The sequence below is a fragment of the Saccopteryx bilineata genome, chromosome 7, assembly GCF_036850765.1.
Source record: "Saccopteryx bilineata isolate mSacBil1 chromosome 7, mSacBil1_pri_phased_curated, whole genome shotgun sequence".
Classification (NCBI taxonomy): Eukaryota; Metazoa; Chordata; class Mammalia; order Chiroptera; family Emballonuridae; genus Saccopteryx; species Saccopteryx bilineata.
Genome location: NC_089496.1, coordinates 55,643,353 through 55,664,716, shown reverse-complemented (window position 1 = coordinate 55,664,716; position 21,364 = coordinate 55,643,353). Strand labels below are relative to the sequence as shown.

Sequence of the window (21,364 nt, the reverse complement as noted above, 5' to 3'; positions counted from 1 at the left end):
AAAAATGACAACAAACAATTCTTTGTAAACATCAATAAAATGTAAAAACTAAACAGCAAAATGGACAGAAAAGAGGAAGACATCAATTAGTAACAGGAAGAGTGAAAAACAAAGCATCACCACAGACACCAGACATTAAAACTATAAGAAGCGAAGGCTTTGCACAAATCGGTGTGTGTGTGTGTATATATACATATATATATATGTATATACATATATATACATATATATATATATATGTATATACATATGTATATATACACATTCAACAACTTCAAGACCATAAAACTACAACATTTTATTGTATTGGTGAGGGAACAGATATAAATCAATTAAGCAAAATAGAGAAACGAGAAATAGATCTACACAGATATGGCCGATTTTTATTTCCCTTGCTTATTGATTTGAGAGAGAGAGAGAAGGGAGAGAGAGAAAGAGACAGACACATTGATCTGCTCCTGTCTACGTGGCCTGACTGGGGACCAGAGCCACAGCCTCTCCACGGTAGGATGATGCCGTAACCAACCGTGCGGCCCAGCCAGAGCCGGTCAGCTGATGTCTGGCAAGGATGCAAAGGCAGTTGAGCAGACAAACGGCGGTCTTTCTGACCAGGGTGCTGGAACATCTGGACACTTGACCCCAAAGAAAAAAGAACGAAGAGGAGGAGGAGGAGGAGGAGGAGGAGAAGACGAACTTTGATCTAAATCTCACACTGTGGATAAAAAGTTAACTTAAAGTTAATCCGAGAGCTACATGGCCAAGGAAAAATAGGAGAAAAATCTTCATAGCCTGGGGTTCGGCGAGTGTTTAGACGTGACCCCCACAGCATGTCTGAAGCAGAAAGTGCAAAAAGTATCGGGCTTCCTCACAATGAAAGCTTCTCCTTTTCTAAAAGCAGTTAAAAGAACCAGGAGACAAACGACAGGCTGGGAGAAATAGAGGGGCTAATCACATGTAGCACGGAGGAGTCGTGGCCACGTCATCGAATGAAGAACGCCACAAATACAACACGAGAGACGGGCTGTGCTCCGCGCACCTCTGTGCCTTCCTCCGGTCCTCCCCGGACGCAGGAGAGCTGGCCATGCGGCCGGACACAGGAGAGCCATGCAGGTCCAGCCATGCGGCCCCTGCCTGCAGACGTCCAGGGAACACTAGACCCAGGCTCCCATCTCTCCAGTGTGGCCCGGAACTTGGGGTCCTTCTACTCCCCGCCCCCGGCTGCTACCAGTGATACCATCCTCCACACACAGTGAGTGCGCTAACCACCTGTGCCATTTAGAAGTTTCAGCTGCTGGCTCGTGGCACCAGTTCAACGGCGACAGGCATTTCTGATTTGGGGTGCGGCGAGGAAGAGAACTTTATTCAGCGCACATAAGCGCAACTGTGATACGGCACAGCTGTGAGGTGACCCGCAGGCAAAGTGGCCGTCTCTGGCTGGACAGTGCTAGGCCAGCCAGGTGTCTTCCTCTTCCGTCCAGCCAGGGACATGCAGCCTGCAGTCTTCTGTGGGGAGGGAAGACGCGCTTTCTAACCCAGAGGGGAGATAGATAGATGACTGATACAGACAGCAGCCCCTGCTCCTGGTCACTGATCGGTCGGTCCTCACGCCAATGAGGACTCCAACTCCTCCCAGGGGGACTGGCCCAATAAACGCCGTCCTCTTGGGTCAGCATGCAGCTGCTCCCCCGATGGGACCAGGAAGATGTTAATGAGGATGCAGCAGCACAGCTCTGATTGGCTGGGGAGAGCCTCCGTCCTATTGGCTGAAATAGGATTCCAGGCACTCCTTTATAAGGGCTGGCTCTGATGACAGGGACACAGAGCAGGCCAGGAGTTCAGTGCCGGCTGCCTCCAACCCCAGAAGTGGGTGTTTCTGAGAGGTCCCTGTTGGGGAATGTCTCCTAGGCTCTGCTTTTTACATTTGAGCCCAGTGAGCCACCAGGAGCCCCTTCCTGGTGGGTGTCTTCTTTGGGGAGGGGGTGGACAGAAGTGAACATGTCCAGCAAGCCTCAGACTGCCCGTGGGCAGCAGAACAATCAGTGCGAGGCATTCGTTATGTGCCAGTGCTCGGAAAACGAGGCCTCCGTGCGGACCAGGCACTTGTCCCACTTTCGTGGTGGGAGCCACGGAGACCGGCGTTCCCCTTTCTGCCCAGCTCGTCACCAGCACAAAGACAAAGGCGGCACGTAGACAGCCGTCCTGGCCAAGAGCCCTCCCTGCCCCCGCCCTTCCCCTGCCGGGCTCGCTGCTTCTCGTTCCATTAACCCTCCCGGACACAGGCCCCACGCCAGGCCCTGGGGAAACAGGTGGGACAGAGAGAACCAGCCGAGCAGGACGACAGATGGGGCGGCCACAAGACGGTGCTGGGGGCTGAACTGTCCGCGTGAGCCGCGGTAACAGGCTGGTCACATGGCCACGTTGAACCGGAGAGGCGGCACCTGGGCGAGAGGGGTGCGTGTCCTTGAGCAAACGCCATCCAGTGTCAGACACGATCGCGGGGACACGCTAGACCGGGCCGGTCACCGAGCCTGTCACGCGTGCTCTCAGTCACCAGAGGAGACCCAGTGCCGTGGGCCCAGCTCTTGGGTCTACTTTGAAATCGGACGGCTAATGGTTGAGGCACTTGGTTTCAGAAGTGACAAGCAAAACAGCCGGCCGGCCAGGCCAGGCCAGGCCAAGCCAGGCCAGCGGATGGCCAGGGCCCGCCTCAGCCGAGATTACCTGAAACCTGAGATGCCACGACTCAGGTAGCCAGCTGGGGAAGAACGGGTCTCCTCTCCGTGGGGAACGATCGTGCTCGGCCTCCCTAGATCTTGTCTTAACGTCCCTCCTCCCCCACCCCCGTGCAATCAATACAAATTAAAAAAATAAAAATAAAACGCAGACGTAAGCACACAGCTCGGGGAGTCCTGCTGTCTCTCCCGTGTCTTTCACAACCTCCGTCTCCTGCCTGCTTCCGAAGCTCTGGCTGATTAGAAGGAGAGCAGGAAACACCAAGTCACACGTCTGCGTCCTCCTGCAGACTGTCCCCAGGGGCAGGTGCCCGCCGCTCCGGGCTGGTCTCTGCCCGGACATGACCAGGCTGCCCCGTCGGGGTCGTGACCTGCCCCTCCGTCCGGCTAGAAGGCAGGGTCCCCGAGAAGCACGGCCTCGGGGCGGATACACGGGGGGGTGGGCACACAGCACCCTCCCCACCGTGACTGCTGAGGGACACAGAGACGACAGGACTGGGGCTGAGACAGAGGGGACAGGGGACAGGGAGGGACAGGAAGGAAACCAGGAGACACCCGCGGTGACAGGAACCGACAGGAAGATTCGCTAGGAAGAGGGGAGGGAGGCTGAGCTCTCGGTCTGACCAGTGTTCCGACCAGCAGTCTCAGTTTAAGAATCTCTTCTGCAAACGTGCCAGGTTACCTGGAAGGTGATCTGGAAAGTTTAATTATAAACAAGAAATTCAGTGCTTGTAAGGAATGAGTAAGCTGTGGGGTTTTTGTGGAATGGTACTCTTTCTTTCCTTGTTAAACTGATTTTGAGAGCGTGAGAGAGAGTGAGAGAGAGAAGTATCAACTCATAGTCGCTTCATTTTAGTTGTTCATTGATTGTTTCTTTTATGTGACTTGACGGGGATGGTGGGGTCCCCAGTGGAGCCAGTGACTCCTTGCTCCAGCCAGCTTCAAGCCAGTGAACTCTGGGCTCAAGCCAGCGACCTTGGGAACCGTGATGAGCCCATGCTCAAGCTGACAAGCCTGCACTCGAGCCTGTCTGTGGCTTTGGGGCGTTGAACCTGGGACCTCAGAGTCCCCAGTGAACTCTAACCCCTGCGCCACCCCCAAACAGGTGGGACCGCTTAGCTGTGCCAGCCTCGTCAGTGAGTGGCACTTATGGGGGGGGGAGTATACATGTGAGGTCAGCATGTGGGACTCGCCCATAAAATAATCAAGCCCCCAGAAAGGTAAAAATTTAAAATCTCCGTAATAAGCACACGGAGTCCCTGCACGAGGTCCTCAACTTTCATGAATTTTGAATTTTTTTTTGCCATGTTTCTGAAAAAAAAACCAACAAAACAAAAAACTAATTGATTGAATGAAATTAATGGAATCTTCAAATCAGTGGCTGCTAATCTTAAATATAGGAAAAACCCCTGAAAAGTAACCTATTCCAAAGTGATCTTTTCCCATTTTTAGGGTGAGGTCTATTTAAAAATAAATGATAATCATTTAAAAAGAATCACTGAACCCTAGGAAAGGGTGATGCGGCTGACCCCCACCCTCCACCCCCGCCAGGGCCCTGGGGCAGCTCCAGGCCAAGTGTCTGCACCCTTTCCAGGTCGAGAGCAAAGAAGACCTGAACCCCAGGGGAACCATGGGGACCCCAGGGTCACCAGGACTGGGTGCACAATGGCTCGCAGGTACGAGGCACCCCTGCTGTGAGGCCCCTCTACCCGGGGGGAGTGCTCCCACTCTCTACACACACACTCACACACACTCACACACACACACACTCACACACACACTCACTCACACACACACTCACACACTCACACACACGCCTACCATGTGGCTCAGCAAGCGCGCCTCAGTGTTCACCTAGGACAGAGGGGTTACATCTCCAGACAAAAACGACACACGAATGCTCACAGGAGCTTCATCTCTAACACAGAAACCGCGGGAGGAACCCACAGCTCCCCCAACGGGAGGACAGACGAGGCAGGTCGTTATCAGTGAACGAGTAAGTGAAACACTCCGGTCACAATCATATACAGAGCACCAGGATATCCGTGCGTATCAAAACTATCGTGCTGAGTAAGAAAACTCAACAGGAAAGGAGTGTGGTGTGCACGACACAATGCCACTCGCTCATAGAAGATTCTAGAAGCAGCAAGCCCGCCTACAGTGACAGACGGCTGACCCACAGCTGCCCAGGCACAGACAGAGGGAGAGGTGGGGGGGACACAGAGGCACCGGGGGCTTCTGGCCCTGATGGAAAAGCCCTGACTCTTGAGTGTGGGGACAGTTTCCAAAGCGTCAACGTGTGTCACAGTCTCCTCAGCCCGTGTGTTTCGACCACGGCAGATCCCCAGACCTCGGTCTGCAGTTACAGGCCTCTACACCTTCTCTGTCGCCCGGAGCAGAGAGTCATCTTCACGGGCCTGCGGGAGGGCCTGAGGGAGACGCTTCGTCAGCGGGGACCAGCCGGACGCCTGGCCCCGCCCGGGACGGGGCACCCTCCCCAGCGGGCGCTCTCTGCACGGGGACCGCAGTCCCAGCCACGGTGGCTACGCGCCCACGTCTCTGTCGGTCAGGGACGACGTCAGTCCTAACTGGGTCTAGGTCACAGCTCAGTGTTTTCTCTGGAGCTGCCCTCGCTGGCCCGGGATGCCCGCTGACCGTCGGACCCGCGGCGGATCTGGCCTCGGGCTTGCCCTGGGCCTGCGCCTCGTTAACAGAGTTCACAGAGCGCCTGTGTCACTTGTTCAATCAAAGCGATCCAGTTTACTGTTACTATTACTATTATTATTATTATTATTATTATTTTTAAATGCTGCCCAATGATCAGAGAGAGAGAGAGAATCCGGTGCGTGCGGGCGGGCAGCTCAGGTCCATGCGGTCGCTGACCTGGCCTGTTCCATCGGCGCTGACAGGATTGCCTAGGCGAGGTCAGGACGCACCCAGCAAAGCACGCACGACATCCTGATGACCAGGGGGCCACACGCACCCCAGGGCCCACGGGATCTCATTCTTCCCTGTGGGTGCTGCGCCCGCGGCCGGTTCTCACGGACCGTGCATCCCGGAACTGCCACCAGGGGGCGGCCCCCGGACCGGCCTCACCTCCTCTCTCAACTTTCCCGTTAACTCTTCTGAAAAGTGTCTAGTGCCTGTCCACACCTCTTCACTCTTTTTGTTCATGGTGGGGGGGGGGGGAGAAATCCCCATCGAATGAGCCTCGAGGTATCTATTTCCGTGAGCTAATCTCCCTGCGATATTTCCAGCCCCTCCGCCTGGCAGCTCCGGGCGTTGTCTGCAAGGCGCGTTCTATTTAAGAATCGGCTTCGGCAGAACCGCTTTCTGAGAAGGCCTTTCGTAAAAATAAACCTGACTTCTCTTAGCCCCGCCCGGCCAGTGGGGCTCTCACTGCCCCTTCTCGGGGCGTGTCCAAGGCCCTGTGCCCATGGTCCCGAGACAGCCCTGATCAGAGTCTCCCGTTCGTTCTGAGAGCTGTCCTCGCGGGTCACCCTCAGGCCCGGGACAGAGGACTCGTGCCCCTGACGCCAGCACCCAGGTGAACTGTCTAGTTAACTGTCAGTTTAAAAAAAAAAATCATAGCTAATGAAATAAATGCAATGTAAAAGGGTTCTACACCAGTCAAATCGGATCATTTCATTTCTGAACACCCACACTGGGGCGGAAAATATGACAGAAATGTCAGCACGGAAACAAGCAGCTACATAGGACTTCCCCTCACAGCTTGCCCTGCAGTGCTAGCAGATGATCGAAGTAGGACGAGTAAAAATTAAGCGTGACTTCACTTTCTTTCTTTGATTTTTTTTAAATGATTTTATCGAGAGAGGAAGACAGGAAGAGAGAGAGACAGGAACATCGATCTGTTCCTGTAAGTGCCCTGATCGGGAATCAAACCGGCAACCTCTGTACTTCAGGACGATGCTCTGAAAACCAAGCTATCCAGTCAGGGCAATTTTTTTTGTTTTTAACCGAAGCATTTTTTTACAGAAGTGAAATATCTCACATCTCTTACGATCAATGTATTTTTTGACAGACCGCGTGCAGGGGAACAACGGACACAGGACCCCGCAGGGAGGTCGCAGCACAGCTGTTTCTGACCGCGTCCAGGCGAGGGGCCACGCACGGCAGCAGGCGCTGAGGACAGAGCCGTGCTGGGTGCCGACCTGGGCCGGCCTGGCTTTTCCCAAAGCAACTTGCTTGGACCACGTGACGGGCACCAAGATGCACTCGCCAAGGCCTCCCAAGGGGAAAGTTTTGTAACAGGGAACGATGGTGCCCACTCGGGTCAACCCAAATCCCAGAGCGGCCCCCGGCCAGAGCTGGGGCCACCTCTTTATTCACACCATTCACGGCGGGCCTTACTGAGTGGACAAACAGTTGAACGGAGGAATGAATGAATGAATGAATGAATGATCTTCAGCCAGGACTGGACGTCAAGTCCCCCAGGTGCTCCGGCCAACCTCTCTGGCTGAGTCACACCCCAACTGACTCAGAAAGAACCATCCCCCCCCAGAAGCAGAGACACGTCTTTACCGGAAGCGCCCCCTTCCCCGGGAAAGGGACACACAGGTCACAGAAAAGATACCTGTGTTTATGGCTGGGAAAAATTGATATTGTTAAAAATCTGCACATCTCTGAAAGCCGCCCACGGATTCAATGCCATCCTTATCAAAATTCCAATGATATTCCTCACAGAATAGAACCATCTTAACATTCGCACAGAACTAAAAAGGCCCCGGATAGCCAAAGCAATCTGGACAAAGAAGAACAAAGCTGGGGGCGTCACCCTTCCCGATCTCAAACTCTATTCAAAGTGCTCATCACAAGAAAACAACCTTTTCATTTCTTAACCACTCTGGGAGCCCTGAGTCCTGGTAATCACCTCACAATATATTCATACGGCAAATCAATAGTGTTGTATAGCTGAAACTAGGACAATGTTCTGTGTGGATTATGTCTCAATTAAAACATAATAAAACCTGACACTCTCAACGTGTTAACCCCCTCCCCCCAGCCTACACCCATAAGGGCCCAGGGAGTTGGGTTCGAGGGACAAGTAACAGCTAGAACTGAAATTTTCCTCCTGCCGGAAGCTGAAATATAGACCTGAGTGCTTGTACAAGTTCGTGACAGGGAGTGCAGGTTACCTGTGTTAAGCAGTAAGAACCTGATCGTATAAATATTAATTAGAGAATTACAAACTGAATATAACGTGTATAGAAGGAAAAACGGCCCCGGGGTGTGTCCTGCAGCACGCCCCCCCCTCCCGCCAGCCACCGCCTCCCAGACAGCACGGGCCCCTGGCGTCTGCTCGGGCCGACTCGGTGTCCAGGCTGAGTGACCCTAACAGTGACAGTCTCGGGGCATTTGGGTGCGTGCGGTGGGCACTGTCGGGAAGAGCCCCATGGCGAGAGGCTGGGAAGGGGACAGACTGAGACACGTGGTCACCAGGACCTGAGAGGAGTGATTATTATTATTATTTTTTTTAATTTTATTTATTCATTTTAGAGAGGAGAGAGAAAGGGAGTGAGAGAGACAGAGGAGAGAGACAGAGAGAGAAGGGGGGGAGGAGCTGGAAGCATCAACTCCCATATGTGCCTTGACCAGGCAAGCCCAGGGTTTCGAACCGGTGACCTCAGCATTTCCAGGTCGACGCTTTATCCACTGCGCCACCACAGGTCAGGCCTTGATTATTTTTTTAAAGGACAGGGAAGTTGTCATCGTTTTGGGAAACGTGACATAAACAGCAGCGCGCTGTGGTCTGAGACGCCTGCCGCAGGCAGCCAGGGCCCGCGAGGAGCCCTCCGCCAGAGGGGGTTGACCCGGGGCCACCTCCTGCGGGCTCTGCTCGGAAAGGCTCTCCCGCGCATGGCCCCTCGGCCTGGGCTTCCGATGCGCCTCCGCCGGGGGTTTGCGGCAGGCGCGTTGGGAGGAGGCCGGCCAGCCTAGATGGCCCTGTAGGATGCAGGGTGTTCGTTTCTCACGGGTCCCCTCGAAGGGAAGAGCGTCCTGCCGGCCCCGAGTGAGGGCTGGACTTGGTGACCTGGTTCTCACCCGGGCAGCCCGATGGGAGGGACAGTGTGACCTCTAAGGGCTCGGTCATCTGCGACTCTCCCCTTGCATTCCCTCCCGAGCTACAGGAAGCCCGATGCCACGTTGCGAGGACGCTGCAGCCGGCCAGGGGCGAGGTCCACGTGGCACAGAACTGAGCCCTGGTCACACTGCTGTGACCGGGCAGGGACCGCAGGAGGCTGGCGGTCCGGCTCAGAAAATGACAGAACGCACTGTCAGTTGAATGGCACCCGGGAGGGGCCCCCAGAGTTCGCCCCGGCTGCCGGGGGGCTGGGGGTCTGTACCTCTGAGCAAGTCCCTTGATGTCTCCGGGATTCAGTGACCTCGTTCCCGAAACGAAGGCAACAATGGTGCCCACGTACAGGCCTCCTGAGGGGCACGAATGGCACAGCGTGGGGAGATGTCAGCCCCCGTGTCCCCCCGCAGCGCTAAGACACCAAAGCCGTCGACACCCTGGTCACCAGGCCACGTCTATGACCGGGCCTTTGGGGGTCACAGGAACACCAAACTGTTACAACAGCTTTGGGACGCCCACTCTCAACGGCAGACAGGCCCAGGGACGGCACTTTGAGGAGCACTGGCCTCCAGGACTGCTGCAGCCCACAGGCTGGGCATCTCGGACCCCCAGAACTGGCTCCCTGACCTGGCTACTTTCTTACTTTATTAAGACAAGTGTTAACGCTTGTCTTCGATTCCTGACTCAAAATGTCGCTTATGAAAATACGGGAGCCCCCCCCCCATCAGGCCAGGGCCCCCCGACACCTGGGACTGAGTGACACAGAGCGGAGACTCTTGGCAGGCAGGGGCCGGCATCCTTGGGTCCCGACACCGCCCCCTGACTCCTGGGTAAGGGGCAAGGCGGCTGACGGCCTGGCCACGGGAGGCCACGGGGTTGGAGGGAGGAGCCGACCAGGAGCCGTCCTGCAGGACCCCGGCCACGCAGTCCCCCGGAGATGGCGCTCTGCCAGGACCCGACGTGGCTCCCGCTGCTCACAGTCCCTAGAAAACCCTCTCCACGGCCTGGATTCAGACCAGAGCTTTCCTCAGGACCCAGCGTGAATGCCCCTCCAACGTCGGAAGAGCACACGGCCGGGGTCAGGAGCTACGGAGGCCGCGGGACTGCGGGGCTCGGTGGTGGGCTCCCCGGGGGGCCGCCTCGCCGACGCTGGTGACGCCGCCTGGTTGACCTCTCTGCGTCTCCCCATCCTCCTTTGAAAACAGCAGCGTCCGCTTCGGCCCCGCGGGGCGCCGTGAGGGTTAAACGGGTGGCACAGGCGAGCTCTCTGAACAGTGCCTGGTAAGCACCAGCAACAACGGCTATTGTTGTTCCCTGGGAGAGAAGGGAGGAGGTGGGAGTCCTGCCCGACCTGCACCCGCAGCACGTGACCTCAGGCCGCGGCACGTGACCTCAGGCCGCAGCACGTGACCCCAGGCCGCAGCACGTGACCTCAGGCCGCAGCACGTGACCCCAGGCCGCGGTGCTGTCTGCCAGCCTCTCCGTGGGGTCCCCTCCTCCGCTCTCCTGCCCCAACCGACCGGGGCGGACTCTGCTCCTCTGAGCTTCCCGGTTGGCTGGCCGTGCGTGCCAGTCACGCCGCCTGCCCGCCCCTCCTCTACGGGACCCTGTCGGGAGGACAGAGTCCTGTGTGGGTCACCCCGCAGCCCCCGTCCGCACCCCCCACGCTGGGCGCTGACATCGGAATGAATCAGGGAACGGATCGCCTCCACACTCTGCTCTGCCGCTCAAGCGAGAGGACCGTCTATTTCCCGAAGAGTCACAGCTGCGCTGCTGGGGGCCCTCATCTGAGTTCACTGTGAGCCCCGGGGAAGGACACCCCCCTGCCGAGATCCAGGAAGACCTGCCACAGGACAGACCACTTGCTCGGCTGTCAGAAGGTCACGGACCCCCCCCCCCCCGCCGTGGGGCGCCCCGTGACTCCTTCTCCGGCCTGTGCTCACCCACTGGCTCCACTTCCCCAACGGGAGGCTGCCACGGTGACACCGCCACCCCGCTCAGGGGCTGCGGGCTTAGAAACGCGCCACTGTTTCCGCACCTGCCGTCTGAAGCTGCACTCCCCCCGGCGGGCTCTCCGCAAACACAGGAGCAGGCCGCCGCTCCCAAGCCTCCCGACAAAGTTAAGAGAGCGGCCAGTGTGTCAGGTTTTACCCGGTTTTAGGCACTTTTATCAAATCTGGAGACTCGAGACACAGGCGCACGTGGACTGAGGACCACCATGCACATTCACCAAAGCGGCGGACGTGGAGCTCTGCTTCCACGGGTGTGGCAGGGGCGTGGCGGGCATGGCAGGTCACGGCAGGCGGGGGTGCCACCCGGCCCCCCAGGCTCAAGGCGCGGTGAGGACAGAGGCCAGTACAGTGTCTCAGTTGTCACAACTTCACTTTAGCAAGACACACAGGATCAAGAGGAAGTCTGTCAAAGCCACAGACACTGAGCATCTGTTTCTATCAAGTGATGAGCTTGGGGCGAGGGACTGACCAGTCTCCTACGTGTTTCCCGTGACGGCACCGACACTCTTATCAAAATACGGGGCGCCCGCCTGTCCAGCTGGTGCTAGGAGGGGAGCATGCATGGCCTCGGAGCTGCTCTGTGGGCTCGGGTCCCCTTTCCTGACCCTCTCCCCAGGGGACCCCCAGGTCCGCTCAGTGTTGCATCTCATCTCAAACCCTGTGTGTTCGGAGAGTCGCCCCAGGATGTTATTGTGCTGTGAACAGTCCACCGGACGGCCGACAGCACGCCGTGTGACGATGGCTGACCGAGCACCGCGCTGAGCGCAGTCCCCATCACAGGCTCTCTGTAGCGGGTGGAGGTTCCACGTGAGGAGGCCACACTGGGGGCCCGAGCCAGACCAGAGCCCTCCTCCAGGGGCCCTCCCTGGGCCAACCGGCGGGAGACCAGAACCCAGCCGCAGGCTGTGACAAGTTTCTGCACCGGCGCCCCGTGGGGACGGAGGGGGGAGAGGTTCCTCGGGGTCCAGTGGCAGCCGGTGGGCGGGCGTGAACAAGGGCCGTCCCTCCACCCGTCCTTCTTCACACCAACAGCCTCACCTGGAAGTGACCGGCCAGCTGCACCCCTGTCCTGCTCTGCTGCCAATGCTGGGGCCCCCGTGCGGAGCAAGGGGTGGTCTCCACTTCCCCTCTGACAAAAGGAAAAGGACACAGAATCTGGGGGGGGGTTCCCTTCTTTCCTGAGGGTACGTCGCCTTTGTGAGCAGAAAACCAATGAGAGGGCGTGTTAATGCCAATGGATACTTAGCAGGACGAGGACACCACCCCATCTCAGTGACAAGGCTGCGCGGGTGACGTGTGTGTCCCCTCCCCATGCATGCGCGCACACGCACACATGCATGCGCACAGACACACGCACACACATGCACACAGACACACATGCACACACATGCACACACATGCACACGCACGTACACGCACGCACACGCACGCACGCACACGCACACACACACACATGCACACGCGCACACGCACGCACACACATGTGCGCACGCACATGCACGCACACACATGCACACGCGCACACGCATGTACATGCACGCACACGCACGCACACACATGCACACGGACACACACATGCACACAGACACACGCACGCACACACATGCACACAGACACACACATGCACACAGACACACACGCGTGCGCGCGCACGTACATGCACGCACACACACACACGCACGCACACACACACACACACACACACGAGTGTCATAGCAGAGCCGGTTCAGGAACATGTCGTCCATCACTTCCCCTCAGCCTCAAAGTCTAAACCACGACCTCAGCACACCGCGTCACTGTCAACTCAGAAAACAAGAGGTGCGCGTTGGGGAAACATTCCCAATGCATCTCCCTCGCCGCTCCGAGAGGCCTCATCTAAGGAACCAGGTCCTCCTCAGACCGGCCTTGAAGGAGACATTGTCCCCAACGTCTCACACAGACCCTGTAACAATCTGTGATAAGAGACCAGGGAGAAGGTGCCGCGCAAGTCGAGTGGGACACCGCGAGACGGACAGTTTACTCCAAAACAAGTAAAGAAAAGGAAGACAGGGCGGGGCATGCTTAGCTGGAGAGATGTCCCGCTACACCGGCCCTGTGAGCTCGGGACGTCTGTGACACTAACAAACCCCCCTCCACACGCTGGGTGGGCACCTGGCAAGTTGTCCTCGATGACGAGGGCGAGCGTGTCACCTCCACCGCCCCTGGGGTCACACAGAGAGGCCAGAGATGCCAACCTTAGAAGGTCCCCATCCAAGGAGCTCACCTGCCCGCAGGGTGACGTAGTGCAAGGGTCACCAGGGAGAGTCTCAGCTCAGCCCAGGCCTGGAGAACTTGGCCCACAGGCCGACGCCACCAGCAAATGTGCGAGATGGGCCCATGGCGTTTCCACCGTGAAGGCAGCTGGTCTGTGGGGCACAGCAGAACTCCAGGTGCTTGTTAAACCCATGGGCACAAGACACCGAGAGCTGACTCAGCACCCAGGTCACACGGCGGGGGGTGAGGTGGGGTCCTGAGGTTGACAAAACCCTCAGCCAGGACCAAGGCAGAGTGCCTTGCCAGGTCCGACACGCCATGTTGACTCACAAACGCATATCATGTTCTCCGACAGCTGGGCTGGGTCCTCACCCACCACAGCCCACACGTGTCCTTCACACAGCCAACTCCCACCTAAGTGTCTCGCGAGGTTTCCGCCTCTAGAAATGCATTCGCAGGGGGACAGCCATGTGGGGAGCATCACCAGGGACCCGAACAAGGAGGAAGTCACGCGGATGCCCCCCAAGTGGCTTTGTCTTCAGGAACGTGGTTGATAAATGGCGGGTGGACAGCTGCCAGCTCCCTGCACAAAGCACAGTGGCTCCAGGAAGCAGGACTCCGCAAAGCTCTGACTCTGTGTGACTGCAGGACCACACAATGAGGAGTCACGTGACCATCCCTCCCAGAAACTGGAGAGAGGTTATCGCCCCCAAATGCGAATGGCCAGTGGGGGTCCAGGCGCCCAGTGCCGGGCAGGTGGCCAGTCTCCTACCAGCAGGACGACATCACTATCAGAGGTGACTGACATGCATAAATCAGGCCAGCCCTTGTGAAGAACACTCATTTCCCCCTTTCAGAAAAATTCACCACCCAGAATTCATCATTCCAAAAATGTGAAACATAACAGTAAATAAAAAAAAAAAAAAAAAGGATGACTCATAAGAACACATTTCCATTTAAATTAGTCTAGTTTCTGCCTGACCAGGTGGTGGCGCAGTGGATAGAGCGTCAGACTGGGACACAGGGGACCCAGGTTTGAAACCCTGAGGTTGCCAGCTTGAGCACAAAGACATCTGGTTTGAGCAAGGCTCACCAGTTTGAGCCTGAGATCGCTGGCTTGAGCCAGGGGTCACCCAGTTTTCTGTAGCCTCCCCCCCCGCCCCCGTCAAGGCACATATGAGAAAGCAATCAATGAACAACTAAGGTGCTGCAACAAGGAACCGATGCTTCTCATCTCTTTCCCTTCCTGTCTGTCTGTCCCTCTTTCTGTCTTTCTGTCTCTGTCACAAAAAAGAAAAGAAAAAATAAATCAGTCTAGTTTCCAATCTAGTTTTCACACTTTTCTGATTGTTGTGAAATCTGCCCACAGACCTCCCTTGGCCGTATTCTTCAAAGGCGGGTCTGCGTGTGAATCGGCAGACACAGCTGAGAAGGGGGAGGGGACCGAGCTTCAGGGGGCGCGGGCACAGGACACGCTCAGACTCTGTGACCCCAGGAACGCTTCAGGATCTAATGGGCAGCGACTTTGGTGCTCGTGAGAGTCCGAGTCTGCCCTGCCCGTGGGCGATGGTGTCAGGACGCTGTCACCACAGCGAGCCGTCATTATGTAAGAAGTGGTTTGGAGGCAGAGGGGGAGGGCTCAGACCTTTAATCCCCCCCCCCCCCCGCCACCTGATAATCACAGACAGCACCCACCGCGGCAGGGGGTGGACGGGGACTCTCAGCACCTCGCTGCTCTTGGGGGCAAATGCTGAGGTTCCGGCCACAGCATGTCTGTCCCTCCCCAAACCGATGGTTTCTTTACTGAACACAAGTGGATTCTGCTCAGAATTAATCGGACTCCAGCCAACAAAGCTATATTTAAGGCTCCATCATTAGCCACAGGAGCACACACAGCCTTCTGCCGGTTGTCCCACCCACCTAAGCTATGTTTAAACGCAGCTCCCAAAACACGAGGGCTAAGAAATCCGATCTGGGCGTCTGCTGCTTGGCCGAGTCAGCGTCCACCGCACTCTCAGCCCGCACACGTATGTACACGCATGCTCACTCACATGCACACACACTGTCATGCTACCGCACACAACATACACACCATCACAGCCACACCCTCACACATTCACAGCCAGGCGCACACACACGTGATCACACAGACGCTCATGCTCAGTTTGCTACTGAATCCTGGGAACATCCTTGTAGGGTCAATATATCCGGTATTCCTCCTCCGTTCCCTGACTCCCGGGCGGCTCGGAGCGCAGACCCTGAGGCCACGTTCTGGGCCGCTCCGGGCCAGCTCCCCGCCCCCCCAGCTGCCTACGCCCAGGCCCGTGGCGAGGAGGGAAGCCTGACATTTCCACCCTGGTAGCCCCAAGGGCCCGACTCAAAAACTCCTCAACGAGCAGAAGGGGGCCCAGCACGGATGACAGGAACAGAGACATCAGTAAAAGAAATGTTGGCCTCCTGACCTGTTCTGGACAAAAAAAACCCGGTCACTGCTGCTCTTGGAAGTCAGAGCTGTCCTGGGCGGGGCAGGGTGGGGCAGGGCGGGGCAGGGCACAGCCACCATCTCTGTGCTGGGGATGCAGGGAGATTGCGGCCCAGATGCCAGCTGCCGGTCAGGCCTGCATCCAGGTGACCACGGCCACAGTGTGAGCCCAGCACCGTCTTCTGTGAGCGAGGCTTAGAGCACTGAGGACAAGATTTCCCGCAGGGCCCAGGACCTGCCCGTCTGCCCTCCCGGCCCTCACGGAGGGTTAGAAACACGACCCTCTCAGCAACGACCGCTGATGCCCTTTCGTTCCTGAGCCCACTTCCTCCAAGACGTCTCATGGCCGAGTGGGTCAACGGCGATACATGGAGACACCGGGGCCCTGGTGCACGGCTGGTGGGGACACAGGGGGGCGCAGGCACTATGGGAGAAAGGCGGGAGTTAAAACACTAAGCAGACAGCGGCCCTGAGGAGGGACAGTGTCTTGCATGGCAGACGTTGAGCCCAAGCCTTCCCTACCCTGAGCCAGCGTGCCTTCCACGTCAGCTGGAGGAGGAAGTCACACGGAGTTATGACCAAGCAGAAGGCACCTGGGGTCAGGGGACACGCCATCCCGCCCAGCCCAGGAAGCCATGCCCTCCCTTGTACCCGGCAGGATGGAGGGACACACACTACCCGGAGAAAGGACACCGGCATCTGGGGGTCAGTCCTGAGACTGTGAACGGTACCCTCGTCTGGGTTCTTGGACAACGAGCTGAGAAGACGGGGGCAGGGGGTGGGGGGGGGGTGTCAACGAACCAGGACCAAGATGGCTCATCTTTGGGGACGTGTCCTACATATGCTTGGGGAAGGGGGACAAGGACTTCAATGATTCCTCTAAAGCTATCCGCACCTCTTAAGGCATCCCTGGGTCTGGGGGAGGTGGGGGGAGGGCCTGCAGAGAGGTTTGTGGTCTGGAAACCCGTCGAGTCAGATGCAGCTGAGTAAACGACACCCTCACGGTGGCCTGAAAAGCTTTTACCTCCCATCCCTACCCCCCCTTTTTTAAAATTGAGACGTTTTTCGCTGTGGAATTTATTGTAATTAGACGTGACCTGCAGGAGACAGCTCAGCGGAGACCAGAAGGAAGCCTGTGAAACCCTATAGAGCGTCTCCCAGCTGGGAAGTGAGCTTGCCCCCCGGGGACTGGCACCCGATAACAGAAAGTCCAGGTGCCGAAAACCAGCACGTGGCCCTGGACGGCGGGCGTTCGAGGGACCGGTGAGGAAGCAAAGGTATACAGTGGGAGGGCCTGGGGCTGAAACTTAAAACGGATAATAAAGGTATCTTATCAATATCACTATATATATATATATCAATATATATATACATAAATATATATCAAGAGCATAAGTCATTTAAATAATTTCAATAGAAAAACGTAAAATGGAAGATCTATAAAAGCATATGTGTATATATATATTGATATATATATATATCGAATCTCTGTTTCATATAGAGTAACTGAAAAACGTGTATCTAACATTAACCCACAGACAAAACCCACAGGCCCCCTCGTTACACGTGGAAGGGGAGAGGATGGAGCCAGGCAGGGCACCACCCAGAACGAACCCACCAGCTCTCTCCGACATGTTTCCACTTAGCGTGGGTTTCAATCAGAACCAAGCGTCCCTGTCTTTTAAATTCACACAGCCTCCGTCTAAGCACACTTGGCCTCAAATATTTCTGCTCGCTTTTTAAAGACTTCTGATCAACTGCAAAGTGATGTTGAACGATAAAATTTAATGACAAAGCGCGTGCACACACACAGACGCACACACACACACACACAGGCCTAGAAACCTACACTGCTTATTATGGTCTACAGATAGAGCCTTTAATCTTGTTTTCTTAATAATTATGGGAGTCCTCTGAGGTGTACAGATTTTACGACTTCATTTCCCAGATCCCAAATTAAAGAGGCCACTGAACCCAGACCTGCGTGTGTGGGGCTGCTGGGGGGTGGCGGTGGGGGCGGGGGGGGGGGCGGAGAACGGAGCCTGGGCTGCAGGCCACAGTCCCGGGTGGGTGGCCGGGCGGCCCAGCAGGGTACACATTTAATCAGACGTTAGGTTCATCATCCGGACACAAGTGCAGCCACCGAGACAGGTTCAAAATGCTCTAACATTATTTGCTCTTGTAACAGGGACAGGTCCAACTCTTCGAAGTTATGACGAAAAAATTACAATCACAAAGAAATAAAACTTCTTAGGCCTACCTCCCACTTCACACCCAACAGTACCCAGCATCTACATTATGCCTGCTCTCATCTTAAAGAATGGAACCACCTTCTCCAACACCTTAGCCAAAAGCCTAGAAAACTCAAAAACAGAAGAAAAGAAAAGCGCTGCCCACATAAATGTCTTATGATGGTGTACCCTTGTAACATTGCCTTAATAGTTGAAGCCGGTGAGGGGTGAAGTAGAAAATGTCATTGCGCCAACCATCAAGGGCACACAGACTCGAAACCAAGTGGGCAAGCTCAAGTTACCCACTTTGATTAATTTTTAAAAAATTGTTCCCTGTCCTGATAACTTGATTAAATTATTAGAGGCGGGCATACCAGCCCTGTCGACATGAAGCTCACGTTGATGAAATGGATTACCCAACCTCCACCCAGTGTCCTGTAAGCATAGGGCTGGAATACACAGCCATTGGTCGCATGTGCCAGCCGCTCTGACATTTCATGTCACTGGAGAGGATTCCATTTTACCGAAATATGCGTCCCTTCCATATAAACAACAAGAATAACAAATAACAATTAACCAGTGTCCTGACAAACCCCTTACTCACAGAGGCCCAGTGCAAAATTCAACCCCATGGTCCATCACTGTCCATTGGTGCGGATCTCACCCATAAACCAAGTACACAGGTCATCTTAAACAGCCTTAAATATATTTTAAAACTTGCCCAAGAGGCCAATTGGCCTTTCCTTGGAGCCTAGAATATTCTGTCATTTATGACGCTTCAACTGAACTCTAACATGCCTTACAGTCGCCTCGAGTTCGAGGAGGTACAGTTTCTATGTCTTCCCTCCTAAAAGAACAGTCTTCCCAGGCAGTGAGCTGCGTTGTCAGTTATTGTCTTAATAGGCAATTACTAAGAAAAGCCTATCGCTTCAATCCAACTAAGAGTGAACACTTGCGTCTCCAGCAAAGATAACGAATAACTGCCTATTAATAATTTAGTCAGACATTCAAGCCGTGAATTTGCCTTCATTAAGCCCTCTGTCCCTCCAGCCGTCCCCACGGCAGGGCCTTTGTGGGCCTGAGTTTATTGTCACGTTGAAACCTCCTTGGGTCCCTCCTGTCCCCCCCCCCCCACTGGCCCGTTTCTGCACAGGAGTCCAGTGCTGGTTTCCATCGTTTTCGACAAGTTCACGACGTCAGCCAGGAACCTGGCCACCAACCAACCGCAAGTCTGATTTGAGACCCAAGAGAAACCACGTTTGTTTCCCACCCCACCCCCCAGGGTGCGAGGCAAGGTCAGCCTCGCTCTCTGGAACAGAAGAGCAGGTCAGGGAAGAGGAACAAACAGCCATGGCCCTGACCAGCCCCCAGGACTCGCCAGACATGTCCCTGCCCAGCAGTCTGGGTGGGCCAGCAATATACCTACACAGGACATAAAAGACTGAATAAAGGCCCTCAACTGTCCTCTCCTCAGGGGTTAAATCGCAATACCCTGTCATTAAACACGTCGTCTCTGGGAAACAAAAGCAAGTTGATATTTTCTTGGTGTCTGTTCACTAAAAGGCACTAAAACAAATGACAGTCGTTAAACTTGAAGTTGGGAATGAGAAAGGCAACAGCCCGGAGTCTCCGTTTCCTGGGCAAAGACGGTCAAAGCCCAGGTTTAAAGGTCACTGTGCTGCCCGGTCCCCATGCCTGTGTGTGGGGATGCCTCTTACAGCGAGAGGGAACGCCCCACAGTTCTCTTCTTTTGAGGGGGGAGATCTGTTTGTTCAGAGGGAATTACATAACCACCACAAAGTGCACTACAAAAAAAAAAAAAGTTCTTGTCAACATTCCTGGCCCCGGCATTATTCGATTTGTTAACCTGTCTCACTTTTTCCTGGCATGAAGGGGAGAATTTTTGTGTTTTTTTTTTTTTTGTTGTTGTTTTTTTAAGGCCAATTTGAAAGCCTCTTGCAGACTTGGGCACCAGAGGCCCGGGGCACAGGGCAGAGTGAGTCAGTGGGGCACCAGTGCAGAGGGAACAGATGAGTTGTCCCCAGAGCGGCCTGGGTCCAGAGCAGTTGCTGGGGCAGAAATCGGGCCCCCGGGGGAGCAGGTGCCTCCGCGCAGCTCATGCCATTTGCGGGACTCATGGAAGCTCGCTCCCTCCAGGCCAGCGACAGGGCTTCTGCCCGCAGATCCGCGCACCCTGCCTGCCCGGGCCTCGCGGCCTGGTTGGGTCCTGCCCGGTTCTAACTCCAGCTCAGTACCCAAGAAAGGGCAGGGCTGCTTCTCCGGCAAGAGGGATGTGATTCTCCCTGCGAGACAAATGAGCGCATGGCCTGGGACCCGCACACGCGCCGCGTGGGATGGGAACACACCGTTCAAGGGCGGGCAGCGGGCGGGGACCGAAGCCTTGGCTTTAGGTCCAACGCCAGGGTCCCCACGTCAGCTCAGTGTCACCCTGCTCCCTGTCCACTGTGCAGCGGACCCGGAAAACAAAGTCGGGAAGGGGGGCGATTGTCCTGAAAACCTCCAGGGAGGTGCCCTCCACATGACTCCCCGGGACCCCGGGGCAGCACGCCTTCCAAGCCGCCGGACTTCCCTCTCTCCCTGCGGGAGCCGTGGCCTAGGGAGGGGACGCGACTGGAGCGCCGGCACACGGCGCGTAGGTGACGGGTTGGAGTCGGAGGCCGGCCCGCACCGCCTTCCCACCCCCCATGTCCAGGCAACGCTCCCGGGGGCTCCGGGGACTCGGTGGGGGCCCTTCTGCGCGGACCCCGCTAAGGGCGCGCGCGCACACGCGCGACAAGGGCTCCGGCCTCCGCCTGACACTGTCACCTGGGCAACGACCCGGGCGCACAAAGTACACAACCCCCTTCTCCCTCCCGGCGCCGGTCAGCGTGGGGGTGCCCTGCCGCGAGCGAGCGCTGCAGCCTGCGCGTCCCCTCCCGGTGCCCGCGCGTCCCCTCCCGGTGCCCGCGCCCCGCCGCCCGGCCGCTTACCCGCTGGGGGGCTTGGCCGCCGAGGCGCACGGCGTGTCCATGGAGCCGGCGGGCCGGGCCGAGTCAGGCGCTCGCCGCCGCCCTCATTCACTTTCTCCGCGCTGACCCATCGTCCGCCCACGCGGGCCGGCGGAGGACAGCGGCGGGCCTCTGAGAGGACGCAGGCAGGGGCCGAGGCGTCCCGCGCGGGCGGGGAGGGGCGGGGAGCCAGGTGCGCCGCGCCCCCGCCCCTGCCGGCTCCGCCGCGCCCACCAAGCGCCGCCCCCGCAGCAGCGCCCCGCCCGCCCTGCTCCCGGGACCTCCGCCCCCGGGCGGGAGCGCGCCCCTCCGGGCTGGTGGGGGCCCAGGCGCGGCTGCGAAGCGGCGGGGAGGAGCGCCGGGAGGGGCAGCACCTGGCAGTGGCCGGGCCGGAGGAGGGCGAGGTGGGCGGGCCGGCGAGGGAGGATTGAAGTTGCAGAATGAGCAGTGAGTGACCGGTGGGTGTCTCAGATACCCGGGACCACCACCCTGGAACCCAACAGAACCTTCATCCACCCAACAGATATCGAGTGTGCAGGGTCTCCCAGT

At 56.8% G+C, this 21,364-nt stretch overlaps 1 protein-coding gene across 6 annotated transcripts in view; it reads right to left on the bottom strand.

The window, feature by feature from the left end:
* COBL (cordon-bleu WH2 repeat protein) overlaps window positions 1-21,103 on the bottom strand; it is a 166,795-nt gene extending 145,692 nt beyond the window's left edge. For 2 of the 6 annotated variants that reach the window (XM_066240472.1, XM_066240477.1), the window contains exon 1: window positions 20,798-21,103. In XM_066240472.1, coding sequence (XP_066096569.1) covers window positions 20,798-20,838 — 41 coding nt within the window. In that variant the 5' untranslated portion in view covers window positions 20,839-21,103. The remainder of the gene's footprint in view (window positions 1-20,797) is intronic. The other 4 variants (XM_066240474.1, XM_066240479.1, XM_066240473.1 and 1 more) reach the window with 3 other exon arrangements.
* Window positions 21,104-21,364: the final 261 nt, after the last annotated feature.